The sequence below is a fragment of the Pelodiscus sinensis genome, chromosome 4, assembly GCF_049634645.1.
Source record: "Pelodiscus sinensis isolate JC-2024 chromosome 4, ASM4963464v1, whole genome shotgun sequence".
NCBI lineage: Eukaryota > Metazoa > Chordata > Testudines > Trionychidae > Pelodiscus > Pelodiscus sinensis.
In genome coordinates this window covers 124,625,920-124,647,596 of record NC_134714.1, presented here as the reverse complement: position 1 = coordinate 124,647,596, position 21,677 = coordinate 124,625,920, and the positions used below count along the sequence as shown (strand labels likewise).

At 48.7% G+C, this 21,677-nt stretch overlaps 1 protein-coding gene across 1 annotated transcript; it reads left to right on the top strand.

The window, feature by feature from the left end:
* The first annotated feature begins 184 nt into the window (after positions 1–184).
* On the top strand, positions 185–21,677 carry INCENP (inner centromere protein). Its single transcript, XM_075928362.1, has 17 exons — positions 185–567; positions 2,038–2,148; positions 5,428–6,203; positions 8,622–8,673; positions 9,539–9,572; positions 11,798–11,873; positions 12,425–12,464; positions 13,472–13,589; positions 13,672–13,806; positions 16,530–16,639; positions 16,714–16,834; positions 18,229–18,351; positions 19,109–19,284; positions 19,896–20,007; positions 20,191–20,274; positions 20,390–20,549; positions 21,338–21,677. The coding sequence occupies exons 1-17, from the start codon at positions 431–433 to the stop codon at positions 21,550–21,552; spliced, it is 2,580 nt and encodes an 859-aa protein (XP_075784477.1). The 5' UTR covers positions 185–430; the 3' UTR covers positions 21,553–21,677.

Below are 21,677 nucleotides of genomic sequence, written 5' to 3'. Positions count from 1 at the left end.
CCCGAGCGCCGTATTAATTGGTTCCCGCTTCCGTCCATCACGGCAGGGAAGGGAGGGGGTTCGCTAGAAGCTCCGCCCATACCGGCGAGCTCCTCTTCCAGAGGTTGATTCCTCCGCATCAGGCTCTACGCGTGTGTGTGTGTGTGTGTGTGTGTGGGGGGGGGGGGGGGGGGGTAGTGGCTAGACGGGCCTGTTCGGGTATCTATGGTGCGGGCTGCGTACGCCCCTTTCACCCATCGCGGTGACGCTCATGGGCCTCTGGGCCAATGGCGGCCTCCGCCCTCGCGCGGCGCTGTGTGATTGGCCAGAGGCGGTGACGACAGGCGCGTCGGCGGACAGTTAGATTTGAAAATTGAGGCGGGTTGGCGGCGCTGCGCGCCCCAGGACAAGGACGGTCCCTGCCACAGGCCGGGCGCGGACGGACGGAGCCATGGAGCCGGCGTCGGGCCCCGCGCACCTGCCCGCGCTCTGCAACCGCAAGCTGGCCGAGTTCCTGCGGCAGGTGGACGCCGTCGACATGGTCTGGCTGCGGGAGATCGGCGTGGAGGCCGCCAAGATGTTCAGCAGGTGGGGGCGGGTTCTGGCCCCGCGCCGGTGGGGATGAAGCGTGATGGGGGGGGGGGGTCTGCTCCGGTCCAGCGCCGGGGGGGCGGGCTCACGGAGCGGGCTGGGGGGTCGTTTCCGGTCCAGCACCGGCTGGGGATGGAGTGGGGGTGGGGATCAGTGCGGGGGCGCGTGCTGGTCCAGCGCCAGCCCGGAAGTGGGGATGGAGCGGCCTGGGGAGGCAGTGAGGTCTGGTCCAGCGCTGGGGGGAGGGGGGATGGAATGGTGGGGGTTCGGTTCTGGTCCAGCGCTGGGGGGAGGGGGGATGGAACGGTGGGGGTTCGGTTCTGGTCCAGCGCTGCCCGGGGGGGGGCCATGGAACGGTGGGGGTTCGGTTCTGGTCCAGCGCCGGGGGGGGTGGATGGAACGGTGGGGGTTCAGTTATGGTCCAGCACCACCCGGGGGGGGGCATGGAACGGTGGGGGTTCAGTTATGGTCCAGCACCACCCGGGGGGTGGGGATGGAATGGTGGGGGTTCAGTTATGGTCCAGCACCGCCCGGGGGGGTGGGGATGGAATGGTGGGGGTTCGGTTCTGGTCCAGCGCCGCCCAGAGGGGGGATGGAACGGTGGGGTTCGGTTCTGGACCAGCGCCGCCCGGAGGGGGAATGGGAACGGTGGGGGTTCGGTTCTGGTCCAGCGCTGCAAGGAGCAGAATGGAGCTCTGGGGGGAGGATTTTGATCCAGCATGTGGATGAGGGGGATGGATTCTGGTCCAGCACTGGGTGAGCTGTATGGGGGAAGCATTGATCAGGCAGGGTGGGAGTTCTGGTTCAGCACTAGGGTGGTGGATCCAGCTGGGGGAGGGCACTGGATCCATCACCAATTTCAGCAAGGAGGGATGGAATGGCCTAGTGGGTGGATTGGTCTAGCACTGGCTGTGTAGGCTGAAGAATGCCACGGGAGGAAGGATTTGGTCCAGGACCCGAATGGAGCTTGAGATAGTGAGGTCTGGCAGTGCTGTCAGCTTCTCCCGGCATCTCACGCACCACAGTGGGGATGGATGTAGCTCCTAACTTCCTCAAATAGACACACCAGAACATGTGCAGAGAACCCGCATATTGAGGCATCAGCCCTCTGTAGAGACAAATCCACAGATATGAACAGATACATAAATGCAGAGACTCTCCACTGCCCCTATGGATGAGACAGATAGACATCTTCCCTACCCCAATACAGATGGACAGAATGGACTCAATCACATAGCTGGAGCTTTGTGACTAGATGGAGCCAAGCTTGTTGATTGAGCTGTAGTATACTGTGGGGCATGGGTCCTGCTTCTCACCTGGCAGATGCAAGACTTTGTGAACTCTCCCAGCATCCCCTTTGTGTGTTGGCCAGATGGAGATGTGCTATGACGAATGTGCCCAGATGCAAGTACCTTCTTGCCCTAATGATGCTGATTTCTCTTCCTTGACAACTTTTTGTTAAAACAGCAGTTTCAGCGATGAGCCAGAGCTGATGCCAAAAACACCATCCCAGAAAAATCGTGTGAAGAGGCGACTTTCTAATGCTCCGGATGAGAACAAAGACCCAATCAGGAAAAGGTGAGAAGGGCTGTATCTGCAGCTGTTAATGCAGACTTTCCTGATTTGGGATCTTAGACAAGATTTTGCATATTATTCCTGCTGCCTCCCTCATCTACCCATCCATCCCCTCTGCCTCCCCCGGAATCTATCATCCCCACTGCTTCTCCATACCTCTCATTGTCCTGAACTCCTGGGCTCACCATGCTCTTTGCCTCACCATAACACCTGGTGAGGCTGGCCATTCTGAAGCCCAGAGCGGGAGCCACATGGATAGAGTGAGGAGGGATGGGCTGAATCCCGGAGCCCACTACCAGAAAAGGGGATGGTGTTTGTGAGAAAAAAGCCTGTCCCTGTGGGAAAGAGAGTGAAGCTTGCTCTAGAGATGTGACTTGTTGACTACCCAATAAGAAAATGCTTATTGGGTAGTCAAGTAGGAACTCGACTAGTTGCTTCCCTGCTCCTCCCCCCAGCTGCCTCTATCAGAAAAAGGCAGCAAGGAGGGGAACACCATCTCCATGGGGGCAAGGGAGGAAGAGGGCAGCGGTGAAACAGTGCAAGCAGGGATTGAAACAGTCCCCGCTTGCACTGGTCCCAACTGCTGCTCCTCTCCCTTTGAAATGTACAGGAGCCCAGAGCTACTCTTATACATTTCAAAGGGGGAGGCATTATTGATTAATTGAGTAGTCAATAAAAAGTCCATCAACTGTTCGATTAGCTGATTAATCAAAATTTAACATCCCTAGCTTGCTCCCTGACTCTTGGGCCAGTGGGGTTGCAGCCCACCCCCAGAGGCTGAATCAGCGGATGGTGGATGTAAAGCCTAGTCCTAGAGTCGCATGACTGACTGTGGGTACAGCAGAGAAGGGCTGCTCTCTCCCCCCCCCCACCCCTTTCCCCATCTCCTCAAGAGACTCTTGTGGATTCAGGAAGTCCCCCTGGTGGCTGCATTTGAGAAACACTGCTCTGAACTTCAACACTAAACTGCACAGAAACTGTGCTGCCCATGTTCATATTTTCTAACTATACCAGTCCTAAACAAACTATACGTGCACTGCTCCTGTTCTGCATCATAGCAGTGCTTGTCAGACTTAATGGAGTTGCACAAAGGGCATCTAAGATGCTGTGACAATTACAAAAAATAAATAACTAAATCTCAGAATTGGTGCCAAGCAACCGATCTTAACTACTGTAACTCCTCACTTAACATCCCGGTTAACATTGTTATATTGCTTATCTACTAGAGCACATGCTTGTTTAAGGTTGTGTTTGCTCTCTTATAAGTCACTTGGCTGCCTACTTTGTCCGCTGCCTTCTGGGATTTGGAACCAGAATAGGCTGGCAGCCCCATCTCCATAAAGCAGGATATCACAGCTATAGAGTCTTGTGCCTAGACTTCCTGGTCTACTTACTAGGGCAGTATACTTGTGGTAGGGCCAACATACTTAAAGGGGCATTGCAGCTCTCTCTCTCTCTCTGGAGGAGAGCGTGGTGCACTCCAGAGGGATAGTGTAGAGTATGAGGATACATTAATAATGTGTAATAATTATTGAGGACTCAGCCAAGTGGTATTTCATCATTTAGTAGCAAGATGTTCCGTGGGAAATTCTCAATCTTCTGACTCCACCCCCTCACAAGGCTTCATAATCATTACTGTTGTGTATAGAATTAAATGGTCTAAAACGTATATTGTCTATACATATTCTGCCTTTTGTCTGTTGAAAAAATATTCCATTGAATCTCATATTAATTCTTATGAGGAAATTGGATTTACTTACCATTGTTTCTCTTAAAGTAATTTTTTCAGGAACATAACTGTTTGGGACTGTAGACTCTGAATGTACAAGATTCTGGGGGAGAGAAAATAACCAATGTATTTTAGAAACCCCTAAAAATACCTGAGATGATAATTAACTGAACTTGGCAGCTGAGTGACGTTGGGATGTAAGTGACTAGTCGACTATCCGATAAGCAAAAGCTTATCGGATAGTCGACTAGCAGCTTCCTCCCCTTGCTGCCTGTGTCACAAAGAGGCAGCAAGGGGAAGGAAGAAGAGGTGCTGGGGGGAGCTGATTTTTATGTCGGTTTCCTCCAGCTCTGTGGGAGGGGACAGGGCTGCAGCAGAGGTATTCCAACTTTGAGATATACAAGAGTCCCCACTGGGGCTCTTGTACATTTCGAAGTGGAAGTGCCCATGTGGAGCCCAGGGTCAGCAGGACTCCCGCTGGCCTCAGGCTCCATGAAGAGTTTCAATCGTTTAAAGGTGGAATGCCACGCTAGTCCTTATCAACTAATCAAAATTTAACATCCTTAGTTTAACATCAGCTTTCTCACTCTTCACAAGGCATTCCTAGCTCATGCTTTAGGAGACCCATCTGATCATACTGAGAGGGTCATTGTAGATCTGGTTTATATCCGTAGGACCCTTCAACTTCAGTACTCATTTACACGAGAACAAAATGAGTGCACAGTGGGAATTAAATGCTCCCGGTCAGGATGGCAGCTTGTACTTGCCCCATATAAAACATCATTATTATGATAAGGGCTATTTCTCAGTCATTCATTCTCAGCTGTTCAAACTCAGAAGAAAAAAATCTTAATGTACAGCAACATAAGCAAAACATGACTTCATAAAGTTGTTCTACCCATATTGTCATCTTTACTCATGTTTATTTCAGTGACCTGAGAGCAAGGTATACTCTAGGTTAGTAGAGTGACAAAATCCAGCCCATACAAATTAAGACACTTGTTGATTAACAGCAAGTGTTTGAATTTTTTTTCCTGTTGAATTTGAACAAAACTATTTTGGTTAATCCTTTGCAGGACTGTGACCTTAACAAATAGGCTAATTGATGGTGCCCTGCAAATCAGAAACACTTTTAAATGCCATCCTGACAGCCCATGGTTCAGATTCCCAGCTGGAGTTCCTAGCTGATTGAAGAGGCGACAAAATTGAACAAATTCCTCTTAAATAGAATGCATGTTACAAAGTCATGTAGTCAGAAGTGAGAAAGTGCCAGGCCTCAGGTTGCACATACAACTTGGTTCAGTCCTCCTGTGCTTATGCATTAGGATACAATCTTTAATTATGTGATCACGTACTATTTTTATCACAGGACCTCTGCATCATTAGTGCAAATGATGTATGGAGTATAATGACTAGATAGCTATTTCATTCTTTTTACCTCCAGCTCTAGCATGTAAATGAAATGTTGGCTAGCTATCTGTCTAGTCCATTTTCACATGGCCCGTAATGCTTCTGAATCAAGCTTCAGTGTGCTGCACCCTTTCTGTTATTAGGTTATCGAGGAGTGCCAAGCGAGCATCTGCTAAGCGATATTCCAGAAGACTCCGAAGCAAAGAGAACCTGGAAATAACCAGGGCTATGCAAGAGGTCATCCCACTTCGACGGGTAACAAGATCCCGGGCAGTGGTATCTGATGCACGCTCTGTGGCACCTCCTCAGAAGTCAGCTGTCGAGCCAGTGGATGGGAGGGTCCCCTTTGTAAATATCAGTGTCAATGATCGCAATAGTGCTGAGTTATGTTTAAAGAGAAATTCACCTGAGACAGAGGCCAGGATCTCCAAGGTCATTGTCTTGAGTTCAGATGATGACTCTCCCAAGAAAGCTGGGACAGTAAAACTGCAGCCTGCCCCTGCACCCTCTGTGCTGTTGATTCCCGAAACCACTGAGCCAAAAGGGTCAAAAGAGGGCCGAAGTGCATCTAAATTAAAAATAGCAAATACAGCCATTACCAAAGCCATTGTAAATAGGGAGCCTGCCACTGAGGAAATGGATATCTCTGCACAGAAGCCAGAGGACAACCAAGAGTCAGTAAAGGAGCCTTCCCAGGATTTAAAGGACGGCACCCACACCCCAACTGGCTCCAAATCAAACCGTCACTCTGTTCGTCGAAGTTTGATGTGCAGAACCTCCATGAGCCACCAGACCTCATTGGCAGAGAAGTTCTCACTGGCCAGCAAAAGGGAAAGCATGATCCGGAAGTCAGTCAGCAGGGCTAGGTCCAAAAGGATTGCAGCTCGTCAGTCATCTCTAGCCTCCAGCCATGCAAACTGTAAGTTTTTTTCAGGCTTACAAAGCAATTCTGTTTTGCTCCATTCCCAGGTTCTCTGCCTGTTGTTCAGCATTGGAAGGCTGCAGTATTGAGCTGGATACAGCAAGTATCCTTGGGTTAGACAAATTTCAATTAAATGTCAGTTTATTTAAACTGGCTTGCTAAAAAGAAATACCAGCTCTAGAGAAACTCACTGAACTGTGACTCCTGTAGTGCAGTGTTGACTTCACAAAAGCCAGCATCTCTAGCTGGTAACTGGCCACCTAAATATTCATGATCAATGTAGGTAGTGAGAATGTGATTTATGAAACCAGAGTTCCGACATACATTCCTCTTGAGTCTTGTGGATTCTTTGCAAAGTCCAGTGGGTTTTTTTTTTTTTTTTTTTTAACAATGATTCTCCTTTTTAAACTTGCTGCCAGTTAAGGCCTGCACCTTCCCCCTGGAACCACAGTAGCTACTTTTGTAACACAGACTCATAAACAGAAAGTGGCAAGTGGTTTGAGGACTGCCATTTTCTAAGAGGGCAAAGAGGGGCCAGGGCTTTCAAAACCTAGTATGAGTAGAAAAGTTGTGTGTGTGTGTGTGTGTGTGTGTGTGTGTGTGTAAAACTTGAAACGGGGTTTGTTTTGTGGGGGAATAATTAGATCGTGTGTGTGTGTGTGTGTGTGTGTAACTTGAAACGGGGGTTTGTTTTGTGGGGGAATAATTAGATTTTAAAGATCTTTTTTTGCCATGTTGGGGAAGCAAACATTGTTTTAGTGCAGAAGTTTCACTTTCTGGTTCAGACAGCTTTCCCTCTGTTATGGGGGCTAAATGAAATGCAAAAAGTAAACAGACAGCAGGTGAGTGAGTATGAAACTTCCAATTGTAAACTCCACAGTCTTTCCCTAACATCTAAAGATGGTTAGGGATAGTCTTATCCCATGGCTTAATTGTGGAAAATAGGAAGACTAGCCTTGGAGACTGGTCAGTTGACTGCCTGTTGTTTGACCATGGTAAAATATTGTCAAATATTACAGCAAGAATGTTCTGTCTTCCCTTCTTGATTGCAACATGGTGCCATTCTTCTACTTTTTAGAACTTCATTTCATTTTGTATTCCGTTTTTGAGTTAAAACTACTTAGTTAACTACTGGAGAGTAGAGTCTTCACTCTTTAGTATTTACTGGTTTAATAAATTGGTGCTTTCAAATATGAACATTTTGACATTATTTGTCAGTATTTGATTGATTGACTAATTATGGACTGGTCAAGTACCCAACCCTAAGAAAGCTCGTACACTTCTTTCAATTCTATTTATCTACCTTAGGGGGTCCCAAACTTTTTGTAATCATAATCCCATTTTAATGAAGTATTTCCTGTGGGAGACCGTTTTGTAGAGCAAAATGGAAACGCAGCTGCTAAATAGCTGCAGTTAAACTATTTCTCTAGAATCACGCTAGAGATTGGCTTCATCTACACTATGGTTCCCACAGCTCCTGACAATGACTCAGCAAGATCTAGAGAGTTTTGTATAAGTTTCTGCAGAATAGACTCTGCCTAAAGCACTCTGTAGACCAGGAAATGGAACCAAGACTGACGGTGTTCTCACCAGTGCAGCCCCTTGAGCCAGCACTGAAAACAGTTTTGTCCAGTTTCTGCTAGCATTTCTCACGTAGTGGCCATCACTACTCATTAGGGATGTTAGCATGTAGTAGTTTACACTGTTAACCGATAAGACAGGGCTTGTTGGTTAATCCTAATTACTACATTAGGGTGGATTAAGGTTCTTAATGCATCTGTAAAATTGCTTAAAAATCCATGGAGGTTGGACAAGGCCTTACACAATGAGTGGAAGAGTCCAAATCTAAACACTTCAATGTAAATACTGAATGTGGTTGTGGGTGGGTGGAAGTTGGTGGCAGGTAGCTTCTGATTGCTAAACCAATCTATGCTCATGTACATCTCTTGTACCATTCTAGAGTGAGAACTGCACTATGGGAACCTGATGCAGATAAATAACTGTCAGCAGGTATTGAATGTCCATCCCATTGCTTCACGGTGACAACAAAAATAAATAGATCAGTTATTGGGGTAGTCAGAAAGCTTTTTTGTTCACCCAGACCTGTGTATAAATCAGGCTCGTATCTTGATTCAGGAAAGTCTATTGAAATCTGAGTGACATGGGGGGCTTATCTGTCCCTGGAGCAATAAGGCTAGGCAGTTTTACTGCACTTGCAGAACTAGTTCAGCCCATTTAAAAGCAATTTGTGGACCCCGATGGCTGCTTACATTTCGTAAAATGTGATAACTTGTAGCAGGAACCTTTTCAGAATACTCTTGCCTGATGGATGTGCAAGTTGCACGGTTTGATTGACAGGAATAGTCTTTGCTTGGACTTTACTTTTTGTTTTTCACTTTGTCTTTCTCCCTCCAGGTCATGGCTCTGTGGAGAGCCTTAAGGATGAAGAAAAAACTGTCCCTGTCAGGTGAGGCTACTCCTGCAAGTTTTCTCAACTCCTTAGACATTCTTGAGGCCTATCTGCTAGGGATGTTGCTTGCACTGGTGTGGGACACTGCACCTCGGCATTTTAAATGCAGTAAGAAATCGGTGACTCTTACTACGTTTAAAATGCAGAGGTGCAGCGCAGGTGGTTCCTGGAGTTCCAGGGACAGCTCAGTCCCTGCTTGAGCCGGCTCCAGGAGCTACCCCCGCTACAGCTCTGCAGAGCGGCCCTTATCGACTAATCATGTAATTGATATACATTTGACATCCCTTCTATCCGCTCCCCAGGCCGCATCTCAAGGAGCCACTTCCTGTTCCTTACTAGCCAGAATGACTACAGACCCAGGCTTTTCCCTCAAGTTTGAGCTTTTGGAGTCTAGTGTAAATAGTTAAGGTCCCAGCTAATGTTAAATCTAAATTTTACCATAGTGGGTTTCTTATCATTTAAACACATTTTTTCATATTTTGTTGCCTTTGTGTCTTGACTAAGGTTGCAAACCCATGTAAGAAATTAGAATTGACAATGTTCATCTTGCCCCACCGTGTTCCTTTGTTTTGGATGGGCTTGAAAAGTGCCTTTTAGGCATTTGACTAAAGGCTGTGATGTCTGCAAAGCTTTTTGTCAAAATGGGCCCCAAAGAACTATAACAGTGCTCTTAAGCTGGCTCTGGGAGGCCCTGTTCTGAAAGGCATCCTGTGGTGATGGGTGAAAGGTGCAAAATAAATGTATTTAATGTCACATTTGGGGGATTTCTTCAATGGCTACCTGGCATATAATGTGTCATTGCCCCCAGACAGCTCTGAGCTGGTACTGTTTTTGCCACTAAATGTCCAACTCTTTCTTGCAGATCTGAGCAGGGACTTACTACCCCCTCTAAGGAGGTAAGATCTGGGTAGGGCTCACATTATGTAAACACTGGAGGAGAACTTTGAAAAACTCCTTAGTTCAACTTGCCCTGGGCAAGTTGATGGCATCACTGTTATCCAGAGCACAGCAAGGATTTTTTTTATATTAGTGGGGGAAATTGGTGGCTTCTCTTTACTTGGTCATTTTTAGATGCTGATGGTGATCAGATACTTGGGGGTGGGAGGAGAATCTTCAGCCCTTCGCAGGCTAATAAATGAGGCTGTTCATGGTGTCCAGCATACTCAGGACCTGACCGGTCCCAAATGAGGGAATTTGCTAGACCAGAGTTGGTCCCCTACTCCCCAGACCACCATCCCTCTCCATTGCCAGCCCCAGCTGTGCTCCCTACCCCACCAGGGCTGCCATGTCTTTGGCCCCAGCCCCGCTACTGTAGCAGTTGTGACTGCCACGTCCCTGGTCCTGCTAAGTGGGCTGCCATGGCCCCTGCTGTGCTACCGAGGTTTGGGCTCTGAACCGCCAGTCCTCTTGCCACTGGGGCGCACAGCCAGGACTCTTTGGTCCAGGAACACCCGTGGTCTTGCTGGTAGTTGCAGTTTTGGGAGGTCCAACCTGTAGTGGGGAGTATTTTGGTTAAACTGTTGTTCAGTCTGCACACCATTATTAAATTGGGAACTTAAACTGAATGCAACTTTAAAAACTTTCCTGGGGACCTTTAAATAATGTTTAGGTGTAACTAGAAGGCTGTACCCCCTGCTTGCTATGCTAGCCACTCTCTTCCCCTCTGTCCGCTGCAGCTGAGTCATTGAAAAAAAAATTATATATATTGAGAGGTAAGGGCTTGTCCATCTCTGTATGTTAGAGAATTACTGAATATTGTAATTAACACATAGGCTGAAACCACTTCTTCCCTGATCTGTGCTTCCTTCAGTTGAGCTCATGAGGAAAAGCCCCAAAATTAAGCAAACAAGTTTGTTTCAAGTCCTCATGTCCCTGGCCCATCACCAGCACTTCTCTCCCAATTATAATCCCGTGAATCTCCCATTTTTAGAGTGGTTCATTGGGTTACAGCATCTCTGTCTACCAACAGCATTTGGCACCTGGCAGAGATTTCCCTTTGGGGGCCTGTGGTCAGTATGAAAATGTAGTGACTCCGAACGACTCTCCAAAGCAAAATAATTTTCTCTAGTAGCCACTAGGGCTATAGGAATCAGAAGCATTACAACAACAAAATCCTACAGACATGTTGTCCTACCTAAAGCCCGAGGGAAACGTTAAGTGTTAGGGAAATCTGACTTATCTCTCATACCCCTGCTCTTCTGAGGACCAAGTTAGTCTGTTTCTTGGCAGAGCCTGCCTACCTGGGTCACTTCCCAGAGCCATTTGGGGTTAATGAGGCACCTCAGCACTGCCTATACCAGGAAGTCTTATCTGTGCAGGGTTGTTGCTGACATACACTAATCCCAGACTCCAAGCAGGCCCTGACCTGTGTAACCCCTTTTCCATTGGATGCTCCCAGAATTACTAGGCCAACTCAATTCCCTGCTTTTAGCTGGCTGTTTCCAGCTCTGCCTGGCTGAAGTCTTGTTCCTTGGTGTCTCCAATTCTCCTGCAACTCTCTATTCCATGCAAGAACCTGCTAACTCTCTGCAGCTTCCTTGCTGGCTCTTTACAGATACCAGCTGCCCTCCCTCAGGCTCCATTCTGAGGCTGTTAATGAAGCATACTGGTCCAGTTTCCTCTTAAAAGGCCCAGTCCACTCTTTGACTCTCAGTCATGCTGAAGACTGCAAGATGTGAATCAAATAGAGAACACATAGTAATAAAATAGAGATCTCCTATATTCTTCCAACTTCTTAGCATGCAATTAGGTATTTGAAGTAACCAGCATTCCCCTTGGTGACTCTGTGCCTATCTGCCACTGCCTGGGAAAAGAAAGGCTGCAGCCAGCGCAGTTGTCACATGGCCTGGGTTCAGCCAGTTTCCTATGAGCAATTTCCCTCCCCAACCCTGCCACTTGTGTGTTCGATGCGACCAGCTGCTAGTAACTTTAGTGCTGGCACATGCTGTGGCTTGTTACTCCTGTGGGACTTTCTCTCTTATAGTTACAGGGTGGGACTTCACTCAAAAGGTTTGTGCCTATTGTATTCCCAGTGTTTTGCAGAACACAGTACTTTCAAATGCTGACTGAGTTTTTATTTGTCTCTGGGCATCGTACTGAAATCCTGTTGCCTTTTCTGCAGGACCCCCGAGGCCCCAGGAATGCCAAGAGAGCAGGTGGCAAGCTTGTGGCAGAGCAGCCGGAGGGGAGCAATAAAGGTAACTCTCTGCCAGAGGCACACTTCTGACTGAGACTCAGGGAAGGACAAGACTCGGCTTTGGGGGTTGTTTAATTTGGCTCCCATTCTATTGACCGGGTTCCTTTTGCAAGGAACTGACCTGATCTCTCAAATCAAGTGACCTTTGGGTTGTGCTGGATGCTCTTGTTATAGTTTTTCCTTCAGGAAATGTGCTCTCCCATGAAGAGATGGGAGGATTGTTATGGCGTACGTGGGTAGGGAGGATCTGTTGTCTCTGTGGGTCTATATGCAGAAGGCCAAAGCGCAGAGTATACCACCAACAACTGCACTGTTGCGTAGAGTGTTTTGTAACGAGAACACTTGATATTGGATTGCATGGTGGTCAGGGTGCTGGGGCCTGGAGGTAGCTAAGTCGCTTTCTGCTGTTAGCAGGAAGGGCCAGCTCTGCTCAGTTCATGGCAGCAGCAGAAGAGGTTCCCAGCAACATATTCACAGGGCTTAGCTGCCAGGCCTGGTGACTCTGGCTTTGGGCTCTCCCAAAGGGAACTAACTATAACTCTCTCTCTGCAGAGAACCATTCTGACGCCCAGGAACAGCCCCCGAGCGCCAGGTACCTTCGCATGAGAGGGAAGGAGAAATAGTCTGGGTGGCTGGATAATTTCATTCCACATTATATGCCTTCACTGGAAGCTTGTCTGTCTGTCTGTCTGTCTCTCTCTCTCTCTCTCTCTCTCTCTCTCTGTCTGTGTGTCTCTCTCTCTCTCTCTCTCTCTCTCTCCACATTATAACACGTCATTAGCCAAGTAATTGTAACCAGATCACCAGACAATTGCTGTTAAAAGCCCAGATCCATACAGTGTTGTAGCTATGTATTTTTGAAAGAGTTATTTGCTATTTTGCTTTGCCTATGGGATAGTCGTTTATTGATACGCTAGTTTGTAGGTAGCTTTTTGATCCTGCCTCACTGAGAATTACCCAGGGGGTCTGGAATCAAAGAACTAATGCAGATACCCACCACTAGTTATGTGGCTATTTGGCCTTTTGAAACTTTTTGCTTCCTGGAGGAAGGGAGCTTGACTAATTCTTCCTCCTTCCCCTCCCCCTCCTGCCCTGGTTCAGGAGGCCTGGGAGACAGAGTCCCCAAAACTATTAGGAGTCAGCCTGGTCTGACTTGGACAGACTCATCCTGGAACATGGAAGTCACAAACTTTTCTATAAAGACTCACTGAGATCCCACATGGGTGCTGGGTTACCAGGTAAACAATTAAAATTACGAGGAGTCCTGAGACACCTTATAGACTAACAGATTTATTGGAGCATAAGCTTTCATGGGCAAAGACCCACTTGATCAGGTGCAGAAGTGCGTCTTTGCCCACAAAAGGTTATGCTCCAATAAATCTGTTAGTCTTTAAGGTGTCTCAGGACTCCTCTTTGCTTTTGCAGATTCAGACTAACATGGCTACCCCTCTGATAAAAATTTATGTTGTTCAACGGGTTAAGTTTTTTAATGGCTCTTTACATCCCTAGTGACAGCGTGAATCATGAGTGTTGCTCAGATCAGGAGAAGAGTTTCCTGTGCTGGGTCACTGTGTGATAGCCATGTATTAACTCTTTCAGGAGAAAGCCAAGTTACAAGAAAGCTGTGGATGAGTTGTATGACGGGCAGCAAGCAGCGGAAGGCGGGCTCTCCCCTCCAAGTAAAAAGACTCCATCACCACTCTGCCCAGCCAGCAAAGTGAGGCAAAGCCCCAGCCCACTTCCTCTAAGACTTTTCCCTTCTCCTTCAGCTGCTAGAGCTCTCTGTGCTCTCTTCGCAGGTTGTGCGTCCATTTAAGACCTTTTTACACACTGTGCAGAAGAACCAGCTGCTCATGGCCCCAAGTTCTGTGGGGCGAAACAGTATAAAGAAATCCTTCATCAAACACAACACTCCGCTCCGAACCGATCCCAAGGTAAAGCCGTTTCCTTTGAGTCGGACGGGATGGGATGGGAGAGAGCCCGAGTCATTGCAAAGGCCTGGGTGGGTCTCAGAGGTAAAAAGTGGCAACTATGAAGTTGTAGAGTGTAAGCCTTCCTAACCGGACAAATGGAGAAACTCTGGCTGTTTCATTGTCTTAGAAATGTAAAAATAATTCAGTCAGTCACCTCCCTCCCCCGTCCTGCATTTGGGATTCTGTGGGGTGTTGGAGCAGTGTTCCACCCTAACTGGTATTCGCCAGGGTGTCAGTCATCACATGGGAAGGTGAAGACAAGGAGGATTTCTCAATGTACCACTTCAGATACATGCAATGGAGTGGGTAGACATTGCCTCCTTGTTAAGCTTTCCTGTGAGTAACTAGATCATGGCCTCTGTCCACACTAATGGATGCCCTCCCCCTTGGCAGGAGTCTGCCCCTCTGCCTGCAATCTGGGGGTCAGAATCAATGCAGGGTGGTAACTGTAATCAGCTACTAGTGCCCTGATTCTGCAAGCTGCTCCATGCAAATGGATAGTTGCATCCATGTGGTACCACTCCCTGCCTACTGCCAACAAAGTCCATGGCACTTGGGGGGCAGCCACCTAAATGAGCCAAGAAGGTCAAGCTGTAGGTTTATATGGTGATTTCTACAGGAAGTAACTATTGATTTTCCCCATGTTCTGTTTACACAGGGTGACTTTGTCGTAAGTAATGACTCTCTTTAATCATAGCCTGAGCTTGTAGCAAGTGCACTTTGTGTGTTGCTAATGGGTGCTCTTTAATTTGTTTACTACTTGCACACAGCCCTAATGTGTTTGCTTTATAGCAGCGAGAAGAGAGGTCAGCATTCAAAGGGCAGCAGGAACCAGCCAAAGTGACCCTTTTTAGAACAGCAGTAAAGTAAAAAGGGATCAGGTTCACTGGAATGCCCTTTAGGGGCTAGGGTGAAACGGATGCATGTCTCCTGTTTATGCTAATACATGGTACCTTTCAAATAAACACCAGATCTGCTTGGGATCACTTGTGCCAGTGTCTAAGCATTCATTGAAAATACTAAAATATAAATTGTGTGATGAAATCAGGCTGCTTCTAGATCACTGAATCCCGTCAGCCTGTTTCTAGTAATGGACACTAGAGCTGCTAGTGCACTGCTGGGAATCTTTGGGCATACCTCACTTAGTGTGTTCTGCTGTACTCTGAAGGTGGCTTTCTTTTCTCTGTAGAAGTAACAAAGGATTTAATCTCCCTGGTGTGCGGGTGATGACCCACAAGCTTACCGTACAGGTGGTGGTTCCACCTGGCATTTTGATTAAAAAACTAGAATAATACAAAATGAACATGGCACACACCAAGTGGATTAAAAGCTGGCTAATTGGTAGATCTCTAAATGTAATTATAAATGTGGAATCATCACTAAGCAGTTGCGTATCTGTTCTCAGCCCTATGGTAGTTAACATTTTCTTTCAGGTCACCGATTACAAAAAAACCACAAGTCATCACTAATAAAATTTGCAACTCACACACAAATTGAAGGAATGCTAAATAATGAAAGCAGGTTGATGCTATAGACCAGTGGGCTTTGACCTTTTTACGTCCAAGAGCACTTTTTAAATGTCAGGGCAACTGAGGATCTACCCCTTCCCCCTCTCACCATCACTTGCTCTCCCCCACCCTCACTCACTTTCACTGGGCTGTGGGTCTCAGGGATTTGGGAGTGGAAAGTGGTGAGATGCAAACTCTGGGAGGGAATTTGAGTGCAGGAGGGGCCTCCAGGCTGGGACAATGTTGAGGTATGGGGGGGTGCAGGTTGCTGTCTTTGGGAAGGGAGCTCCAGGCTGGATAGTGTGTTGGGGTGCAGGAAGGGATTGAGAAGGGGATTCTGGCTTGGTACAGGGGCTCACTGTTGTATTTGAGAGCCATTCCAGCCTGCCTCAACAGGAAGCATGGAGGCCAGAATTCAAACCTTTGAGGGGACCTTTAGGTGTGATGCGAGCAGAGGATTACACAGGACATCACCTTGGTGCCCTTGTTGTATGCTTAAGTCTAGTACTGACACCAGCTAACAATAGTTGGTCTTCTGTGGTGAATACAGCTTAAAACCCACTCACTCCTGCGTGCCTGAATTCACCCTATGCCAGTGGTTCCCAACCTGTGGTCTGGGGGAGTACTGTAGGGAGTTTGCGCGGAGCATATCGCAGCCAGCACTTCCTTCAACCTGAGTTGCTGCCCTAGTGGGTGGGAAGCAGCATGGGCTGAGGGACGTGCAGGCTGCAGGCACAGCTATGTTGTTTGGGGGCAGGCCTGTAAAATTTTAATAGAGTGCAAAGGGGTCCATATCCTCGAAAAGGTTGGGAGCTGCTGCCCTATGCAGTAACATACTGATCTTGAGTTGATGCTTCTGATGCACAAGAACTGCCCCACAGCTGATGCTTCTGATGCTCCTCTCCAGCTCCTAGACAATGGGGTGGCTGAATTAGCACTACTGCTTTGTCTCTTCCCATTGTAGCTTCTTCTAAAGAGGTTTAGGGCTGGGCAGGCCACCTCACTGAGCCACTGTGGTACTGGGACCCCTTGGGCCCCCTTCCAGGGAGGTCTGAATTGGCTGTGGCTGTAATTTCCCTGGTGGTTGTTTCTGGCGGCCTTTGCCCAACCTGTCTGGGCCAGAAATGAACCCCTGCAGCCAAGTATAATCTGAGTTGTGTCCCCCTCCCTCCGCAGGAGAAGGAGCGGCAGCGGCTGGAGAGCCTGAGGAAGAAGCAGGAGGCTGAGCAACAGAGAAAACAGAAGCTGGAGGAGGAGAAGAGACAGCGCCTGGAGGAGATGAAACTGTGAGAGGCTGCCCCTCCAGCTGCTCCAGCTCTGGCTCTGAACTGCTTCTAACAAGCTCTCTTGCATCCTACAGTAAACGGGAAGCGCGTCTGCGCAAGGTGCTGCAGGCTCGGGAGCGGGTGGAGCAGATGGAGGAGGAGAAGAAAAGGCGGATCGAGCAGAAACTTGCTCAGTTTGATGAGAAGAGTGAGAAGGTAAAAGGGCCCAATCTGACCATAGAGCCTCTGGGGACAATGTGGTTTTCCTATGGGACTGAGTAGAAACTGCAGTAGCATGGAGAGGGGTCCTGTCCTCTCTTGCATGGGGGGCAAACGGGGTTGACGTTGCTCAGCGCTAATGGGGAAATCTTTCATTAAAGGTCTGACTTAAACGAAGGATGTTAAATTGCAGTTAAATTGCGGTTAATTGACTAGTCGATAGGTACTTCCGCATTCCTCCTTTGAAATGTACACGAGTCCCCGCTGGGGTACTTGTACAGTTCAAAGGAGGAATGCGGAACACCGCGTGCAGCCCGGGGCCAGTGGGAAGTCCCACTGACTCCGGGCTGCTCGCGGGTGCCAGCACTGAAATGTTCAAGCGTCCCCAGCAGGGGCTCATGTGCATTTCAAAGCTGCAGCATCCTCATGGAGCCCAGGGTTAGCTCTTAAGTCCCCTGCTGACCCCGGTCTCCAGGAGGATGCTGCATGCTGCGAAGAGCCCAGGGTCAATTAGGGACGCCCTCCACTGACCCTGGGCTCCACGGCACTGCCCCTTTAAAACGCTACCTTGAAATAACCCTTCTCCCCCCCTTTTGCTGTCTCTATCTGATAGAGGCCGCAAGGGTGGGGGGGGGGGGATCGACTAATCCTTGTCCTTAACATCCTTAACTTAAACCTTGGGGCAAAAGGGATGATGTGGCGGAGGTGCATTTAGGTCACCAGACACGCCATTGTGTCTGGTTAATAACCAAAGAATGTGCACAAATAAATCATCTTCCCCCACCAGCCTCCTCTGTCTGAGGTCTTGGGCTATTCCATAGAGGACAGGGTGGTGCCGACAGTCCTGAAGAGTCAGAGCAGCCTAGTCTGTGGAGCTTGCTCCTCTTCCATGTCCTGTTCTCCACCATGGGCCACGTTCCCTCTTGGGAAGCCCTTCACATGAACCAGAGAGAATCTGCTTACACTTTGCCTTTGTTTGCTCTGCGGCTGCTAGAGTCGTTATCGTTTCTGCTAAGTGAGGCTTGTTCTGATAGTTCAGATGTGCTGTGAGTGGTTAAAGAGCTTCTCCTTATCTGAACGGTCCCAGGCACTGCTGGACTCGCTGCTCTGGGTGTTGTCTGCCATTAAAATAAGGTAGCATCCAGAAACACCAGTTGGAATCAGAATCCTATTGCGCAAACCCCAGGGCAAGACACTGTTCCAAAGAGCATATGCTCCAAGAACTATGCACAGACCCACTGGGCCTCTAGACTCTTGGGTAAGGGAAAGGCATCCTTTACCCTTTGCGGAGAGCTGTCTCGGACTCCAATGAGCTTGGTGTACCAGAGAGACTGTAATACACACGGAGGCACCAGCCAGGTCCAGACCCACTGTATGTTTGACTGTCTCAGGTGCGGGAGGAGAGGCTGGCAGAGGAAAAGGTGAAGAAGAAGGTAGCTGCTAAGAAGATGGAAGAGGTTGAGGCCCGGCGCAGGCAAGAGGAGGAGGCCCGGAAGCAGAAGGCACAGCAGCTGGTGAGCTGTGCTGGGGTTGTGTGCGCAGGCAGGAAGAGATTGGGCTGAGGGAGTGGGTGTGCAGACAGTGCTGCACTCCGTTCTGCACGTAGCAGGGGAGAAGCCAGAGTAACACAGATCTGGCCCAGTCCCTGAACAAGGGGAGGGGGAGCCTGTTTGCACAGAGAACAGCTGAGAGAGAATTAGGCCATAGGAGGGAAAAGTACCATCTTCTGTCCCTCGGGTCCCTGAGGGACTCCTTGTTGCCAACCCACCCTTTCCTGCACACCCATTTCTGTGCTTTTCATGAGTTTTGAACCACAGCTTCTACCTGGCCCATGGGCCACTTCATTCCCTTCCACATCCTCAATGAAATACAAGTCCTAGTGTTTTGAGCGATCTCTTCCAGCTCCTGGGGCTGGGCAGGAGGTGGGTGGGGAGATCTTAGACATCATGTAATCTATAGAGAACCTCAGCTGCAATCCAGACCTCTGCAGCTATTGTAATCTGGAGCTGAGGACCAGCTGCAATCATGGGGTCAAGGGCTGAGACGTGGCAGTGCCAGTGTGATCGGGGGAGCCAAGCAGTAATTGTGCATCCCTGAAAGGGAAGCAGAAACTACGCTGTAAGCTTTGGTCCATCACGTTTCTGAGCCTTTAGTGACAATGCTGTAGTGATGAGCCATGGAAAGACACCAGGCAGGCTGACCCAGGTGCTTCTCTGGCACATCCCCTCTTTCCTTGTGAGGTGGAGGCAACTGCTTCCTTTTGCTTGTCAGGAGGAGGAGGAGCGCCGCCAAAAGGAGCGAATGCAGAAGAAGAGGGAGGAGGAAGAGCAAGAGCGAGCAAGGAAGATCGCTGAGCAGAGGCAGGCGGAACAAGAGAGGGAGAAGCAGCTGGCTGCCGAGAGAGAGCTCGAGAGGAAGAAGGAACAGGAGAGGATCCAGGCAGAGAGGTGAAAAATGACCTTCCATGTGCTTGCAGAAAAGAGCAAGGGCTGAATAGACCTGTGAAAGGGCCTATTAAAGCCCTGTCTTCTGTCAGCCCAGCCCTGGAGTGGGGGATGAGAAGGAGCAGCCAGGAAGAGATGTGATGGACTAGCTGACTGTCTTATAAGCAAATGCTTATTGGATAGTCAACAAACTTGTCAATTAGTCCCTCCATTCCCTTTTGCTGCCTCTATCAGAAAGAGGCAGCAAGGGGCGGGGAAAGTAGGAGGTACTTCAAAGTTGCAGCACTGTGTGGAGCCTGGGGTCAGCTGGGGACTCACCAGCTGATCCTGGGCTCCTGCAGTGGCATTTCAAAGCTCTCGGGCTCCATGTGGCACTTTCACTTTTAAAGTGTAGCAACAGCCCTAGGGCTGTTTCTACACTTCAAAGGCGGAGACACCCTATTGACTAGCTTATTCGATTAGTCAGTTACCCACAAGTCAACATCCTTGGTTCTAGGCCCCATAGTGGGAAGTACGCAGTGGGCAGCTGGTGAAGGAGGAAGTGCAATTGTCGTCATGGGGAAGATTGTCTGCACCCTTCTGAGTGTGACCTGATGTGTTTCTTTGGCTCCCAGAGAACGTGAGCGGCAAGAGAAGGAGATGGCCGCACGTGTGCAGAGGGAGCTGATGGCAGCTAGAGAGAAGGAGCAGCTCCAAAAGGAGATGGAGGAAAAAGAGAAGAAACGGGTAAGGAGTCTCCATATGTATCTGCTGCTGCCATTATACCAAGAGCTGTCTCCAGCAGCAGCAGAGGGACTGTGGTGCTCCTCGAGTACCCTGTCCATGGCAGGCCGTGGTGTGTGTTCTCCTTGCCATGGAGAGGGTCAGTTACTCCTAAAATCTTATGCCCTGGTGATTTCTGCTTATTAGCAGGAGGAGCAGCGGCTAGCAGAGCAGGAGAAGAAAGCTGCCAATGCTGCTAGTAACCATCTGAATGTAACAGTGGAAGTGGAGGTAAGATGGGGGGTGGAATCCTGATCTACCATCCAAAATGCAATATTAGGGGTTCCTGGGGCTCAGTGTGTCTCTGCTATTATAGTGCAGCACCACTAATCTACTTTGTTTCTAGAATTCCCCTGTCTGTAACTCCTATCAAATGACCCCGCAGGGCCCGAAAGGGCCCAAGCCCCCCACCATCAATCCAAATAATTACGGGATGGACCTGAACAGCGATGACTCCACGGATGATGAGAGCCAGCCACGCAAGCCCATCCCTGCCTGGGCCAACGGTATGTGTCAGCTCACTGAAATCTAACCCTGACCGTTCAGAAACCCTCCTGATGGGTCCCTCAGACTGTGGCACCTTCTCTGCCCATGGCCACGGGAGATATTGCACTGTTAGAGGCCAGCCTGGGGCTGTGCACATGGCACACCATACCAAGCTGTACTGTGCCCCTCTGGAGGCACATGGGACAAGATTAGGTTTAAACAAATCCCGTCCTGTGAACTAGCAGCTTTAGAACACACAGCGACAGGATGAATTTTGGTGTAAGATTTTGAAAATTACATGTTGGGCCTAAACCTGCTGGACAGAGACTGGTTTTAATGTGCTCAGCTGTAGGGGTAATGCCAGTGTCCAGGGCACCATCCCTCTGAGTGCTACAGCTGAGCTCCATGCTGGCTGCTGTTCTTGCACTGCTGTTACCGTATTAACCCTCCTTTAGGATACTGGGAATTGGACTAAATATTCAGAAACCTTCATTTTCTCTGAGAGAAGGCATAAGGTTCTGCTGAGACATAGGCAACGTCTCCTCCCCAGCTTGCCCCATGTACCTCAGATCCTTCTGCTAACAAAGTCCAGTGCTTAGTATGTTCACACTGTGCTACCTACGGGCATGCCAGGGTTCTGATTTCCTAGAGGGCAAAGCAAAGCTGTTCCTCCCTAGAGCTCTGCAGTCTGAGGCAACAGAGGGATGGGGAATGTACAGCTTCTAGAGCAGTCTGTACACACCTAAGTTTCAATGAAGGAATTAAAGGCAAGTTCAGTCTAATAAACTGGTCACTCTTACTTCTCCAGGGACTCAGCTTAGTCAAGCTGTCATCCACCAGTACTACAAACCTCCAGATGTCACTACGCTCTTTGGGGCTATCATAAGCCCCAAGCTGGAGGATATTTTCTACAAGAACAAGCCGCGATACTTCAAGCGCACTAGCTCTGCTGTCTGGAATTCCCCCCCTTTCCCAGGTGCTAAATCTGTGCTAAGCCTGCCCTATGGCCTGAAAAAATACTGAGGCTGGAGGAATGTGGAGTAGTGAGGTGTTAGTCTTTGTTGTCTGTCTAGGGAAGAAAAATGATTTTATAATATTCAATCTGTGTAAATCTGTTTGTAGATTAATAAAGGTGAGATGTGACTGGG

What these genes read in the sequence shown, in the direction of transcription:
- INCENP (XM_075928362.1), top strand. Translation starts at nt 431, where the DNA reads ATGGAGCCGGCGTCGGGCCCCGCGCACCTGCCCGCGCTCTGCAACCGC. An exon ending in AGCAGAAGGCACAGCAGCTG is followed by an intron (nt 18,352 to 19,108) that starts GTGAGCTGTGCT and finishes TTTGCTTGTCAG; the next exon opens with GAGGAGGAGGAGCGCCGCCA. An exon ending in ATGTAACAGTGGAAGTGGAG is followed by an intron (nt 20,275 to 20,389) that starts GTAAGATGGGGG and finishes CTTTGTTTCTAG; the next exon opens with AATTCCCCTGTCTGTAACTC.